Source organism: Lactuca sativa, chromosome 7, assembly GCF_002870075.4.
Source record: "Lactuca sativa cultivar Salinas chromosome 7, Lsat_Salinas_v11, whole genome shotgun sequence".
Lineage (NCBI taxonomy): Eukaryota > Viridiplantae > Streptophyta > Magnoliopsida > Asterales > Asteraceae > Lactuca > Lactuca sativa.
Window position 1 is genome coordinate 150,062,616 of NC_056629.2, and position 4,853 is coordinate 150,067,468.

The window sequence follows — 4,853 nt, forward strand, 5'->3', positions numbered from 1 at the left end:
ACTAGAACATTAATTATAATATACTCTAATATATTCATACATTTTATTCTTTTTGAAAAATGTCAAAAAAAACTATCAAATTCATGAAAAATAAAAAGAAAAGGTTAAAAAATTAAAAAATATGAAAAAAATAATACGAATCTTTTTTTAAAAAAACGTAAGAAAAAGAACAAAAAAAGACAAAAATATAAAATGTATGAACATATTAGAGTATATTACTATTTGGTATTTTAGTTTTTTTTTTCTATTTTTCATTACTTGGATCAAAATAAATAAAAACAATAAACAACTAAAATTATATAAAAAAAAGTAAACAAAATGTGAAATAACGATAATGATAAATGCAAACTTAAAATTGCTAATAATAATAACTATGAAGCATCCAAGTAAAAAACGTGAACCGTAAAAACATAAAATTAAAAACTATATATATATATATATATATATATATATATATATATATATATATATATATATATATATATATATATATGGAAAAGTTCAATAGAGAACCATAATTATGGGTTCTTCAAGGAACCAAATCTTTTTTTCAATTTTTAGAGCTTATTCTTTATCGGAAAAAAAAATCTAAAAATATCTAAATTCATATATTAACATTGTGAATGTAAAAAATATTTTCCGGATTCACGTTGTGAATTTTCGAAGATTTACATTGTGAATTGACTTAAAAAGAATTCGAATTTTATATCATTGGAAAAAGGATAAAAAGTTATGAATTTCTGTATTTTTAGTTTTTTTTTTTGATAAAAAATAAGTTCTAAAAGTTGAAAAAAAGATTGGTTCATTGGTTAATTATGGTTCTCTATTGAACCTCACCCTATATATATATATATATATATATATATATATATATATATATATATATATATATATATATATATATATATATATATATTGTTTTTTTAACAAACTGGATATTAATTGGGCTAAAATTGATCAATTCAGGAAGAAAGAATTAGATGTAGAGTTACACTTGAATATGATCGAGCAAAATATATATATATATATATATATATATATATATATATATATATATATATATATATATATATATTTTGTTTTCACATACAATCAAGCAAATAGCTAGTTATTTTCTTAAAAACATGTAATTTGATTTTATTTGAAAGGTAATGTTAATATAAGAGTTTTACATTTTCGACCTTTTATTATTTATTTTTATTTTATAATTTTAGTTATTTATGATTTTTTTTAATTTTTATTTATTTTTATTCAAATAATAAACTTAAACTCGATTCACAATGTCAAAACCATTTTTTTCTTTGATTTTTTTTATTTGTGACTTGAACTATATATATATATATATATATATATATATATATATATATATATATATATATATATATATATATATATATATATATATATATATATATATATATATAACATCAAATTTTATCCATTTATTTCTTTTTAAAACATTGCAATTTGGCTTTCAAATTTGAAAAGTAAATATTAATATAAAGATTTTTCTTTATATAAAAATAATTTTTTGTATATACATATATAATTATTTGCGTTTTCCTGAATTTTGCCTACTTAATAATAAAACAATAAAAAAAACTTATCAGATAATTTTTTGATTTATTTTGAGAGCTGCAATAATAAGAATGATTAATACTGTTTTTATCAAATTGAGAAAAAATAATATTGGTTTTTATCAAATTGAGAAAAAAAAAATAATGAACAAGCTTTGGCGTGTTTAGGAGGGAACGTGAAATACCAAAAGTGCCCCCCAGCGCACGGGAGTCTTAATCACCCAAAATTATGCTCCACGTTTCGCGGGATATTTCTTTTGTCGTATTATACTTCAAACCAACTCGTACAATACCAACCTATATAATTTAATTGACTGGATTAATTTTTTTAATAATTAATTTTATTCTCATGAATCTTATTTAATATTTAGATAAAAAAAATTATACTATAAATAATATGGTATCTATATAGAAATACATTAATAATTGATATCTTATTTTTAATGTTATATATTTTATATTTTTTGTTTTTATTATATGGGTTTTACATAAATGGATATGATTCTATTGTCTATACATGAACGTTGTCCTTATGTTCTCATTTAAGAATTAGAGATTTATGATTTATTTATATAATGCTTAAATATTAAAGATTTTCATATTCATTTTAACAATTTAAAGTTTTAATATATAACAAAAGAAAATTATAAGGCTGGAGAGAACGGTGACATCGAAACCACAATCCCTTCACCGTCACATATGCGTCACGTCACTTTTTACCACACAGGTGTGGTTTCTTGTCACACCAAGGGAGTGGTGCCACACTTTTGTTTTTTTGTTTTTTTAACTATTTTAATTTAATAAAACTTCTTTTTAAAAAAAAAAAAAAAAAAAAAAAAAAAAAAAAAAAAAAAAAAAAACATAATTTTTCATTACTTGAAAATTAAAAAAACATTACATTGAAAATTAAAAAAACAATAAATTGTATTATGAAATAAAAAAACACATATGACATTAAAATAATCTTAGAAACTTAAAAAATACAAATAAAATAACTAAAGTCTACTACATAAAGTCGTTCTCTGAGAACTCGTCTTCCAAGTTATCCGGTGAATCCAAATTAAGGTTAATGTATTGAATCCCGTAAATATGTTCCACCAAGTCCGTGCGAAGATTGTGAAATGTTTCGGTGCAACGTATCTCTGCTCTCTTGTTCATATACTATTTGCCACCAATTTCTATTGGATGTGTCTCTGGTATGGTTTCTTCCTCGTCAAACGCACATATCGCTCTCCCTTCGTCTTCAATAATCATGTTATGCAATATGAGACATTAATTGTTGGTTTTTTCAATATGAACCAACGTTTCTTCATAGCTCCAAAAGCACGTTCAACATCCTTCCTAGCTCTTTCTAGAGCTCTCTTGAATTTTTTTTCAACTAGAACCATGTGGACACGTAAACGATTTAACAAACACAGCATACTCATGATAGATTTCATCGACCAAATAATAACCATAGTTATATGGCGTTTCACGAACTTCGAAAGAAAAATCTGGTGCAGATCCATCATATATGTTGTTAAATATATGTGAACGATTAAGAACGTTGATGTTATTAATCGAATCAGGAGAACCAAAAAAAACATGTCAAATCCATAGATCCTGTGATGCAATTGCTTCAAGTATGACCGTGAGTGACAACGACATCAAAAATAACTTGAAATTCTTCGGAAGATGAAGAAGCTGGCATTTTGAGAGAGAATAGTGAATTTTTTTCTATTAATTTTAAGAAAGAATGGTGATTTTTGTTTGAAAAATAATCAAATGGATAGTATAATTTATAGGAAAGAAAAAAAAAATATTTCGAAATTTTGACCGTTCATCGGTCCTTTTCCCCATCAACCAATCACATTGCATGGCTATAAATTGTCACACTACGGCCTAAACCGCAGGAGACCGTGGTCAGGGGCGGTGTGCGCGGTTGAAGTGGTCAAACCACGGCCACTCCCTCAAGCCTTAGGTATCTCAGATTTTAATATGAATTAAATAATTTAATTAAAATAATTTACTTTAAAAATCAAATTTAAAAGAGTCTGAACACAAAAAAGTTGCATGAAAGAAGAACTTTGTCTTACATAAGTGTGTATATATATAATGGATCCTAAATCACATAAATGTAATCAACACTAAAAACAGTTATTTTATATTTATAGGATTCGATACAATGTTTACAGAAAAAAACCTTTTTATTACACGAAAACAAAAGAAAAATAATAATAATACTGCTAATTTATTCTCATTAAGCGTCTTTGATATCCGAAGATATTACGAACTATGTTCGAAGTACTAATTGCTTTTAAATTCGATTATCCAATCATTCATTTGCAATTACATGGGTTGCAAGTGCAGTTTGATCCACACTTGCAACCATTCTCTGATGTTGCAACTCCCATCTCTGATCCATCGTGACAACTATACAAAATCATTAAAATATACATTAGTTATTTTAGTGCGTGTATATATATATATATATATATATATATATATATATATATATATATATATATATATATATATATATATATATATATATATATATATATATATATATATATATATATATATATATATATATACCATGATGTCATGATTGCATGTAAGTTGGTCATGACACATGCATCAAGAAGCACGAGTTTGTATAAGCGGCCATGTTTAAGAAATAGTAAATGTTACATTGGTACCTCTTGGTGGCGGATGCAACACCGGCGATGGTGGTTCTAGTGGTGATGGTCTCGGAGTTGCTGATGTCGGCGTTCATCTTGCAGCCACCACAGCTGGCCCCACATTTGCAACCGGAACCACAACCGCAGTTACCTGAACAGCAAGAAGATGACATTTTTGCTTTAAAAGGTTATGAAAGAACTAAAGGAAATATCAAAGGGTGTTGATTGTAGTGGAGGAGGTGACGGTTTTATAGGCGGCAGGTGGAGGAGAGTGGTGAAACGGATTTTAATGGCCGTCGTCCACGTGCATGGTGGTCAAAAAGTTTTGTTGTGCTTCCTTTTATTCAGCATGTTCTTTGAATGTTTCCGTTATGATTTAATGGGTGCTAAAAAAACCACGTGGCTGTGTTTCTTTCAAGATAACCTTTTAATTTCTTTTTCATTTTTGAATCTCATTAAGGAAATATGAAATTTATATATCACATCAATGTTTTAAAAACCGGTTTGAACCGGCCGGTAGAACCGGTTGGACCGGAAACAGGAGGAGAGAGCAGTTTAACAACTATCATCGGTTTTATGTTGATTTCTGAACCGGATTGAACAGATCGGTTTT

At 26.3% G+C, this 4,853-nt stretch overlaps 1 protein-coding gene across 1 annotated transcript; it reads right to left on the minus strand.

The window, feature by feature from the left end:
* Nucleotides 1-3,694: 3,694 nt before the first annotated feature.
* Nucleotides 3,695-4,549, minus strand: LOC111911467 (metallothionein-like protein 2). Its single transcript, XM_023907250.2, has 2 exons — nucleotides 4,259-4,549; nucleotides 3,695-3,989 (listed from the first exon to the last, which is right to left on the minus strand). Exons 1-2 carry the CDS (start codon nucleotides 4,411-4,413, stop codon nucleotides 3,896-3,898), a joined length of 249 nt encoding a protein of 82 aa, XP_023763018.1. The 5' UTR covers nucleotides 4,414-4,549; the 3' UTR covers nucleotides 3,695-3,895.
* Between the last annotated feature and the right edge of the window lie 304 nt (nucleotides 4,550-4,853).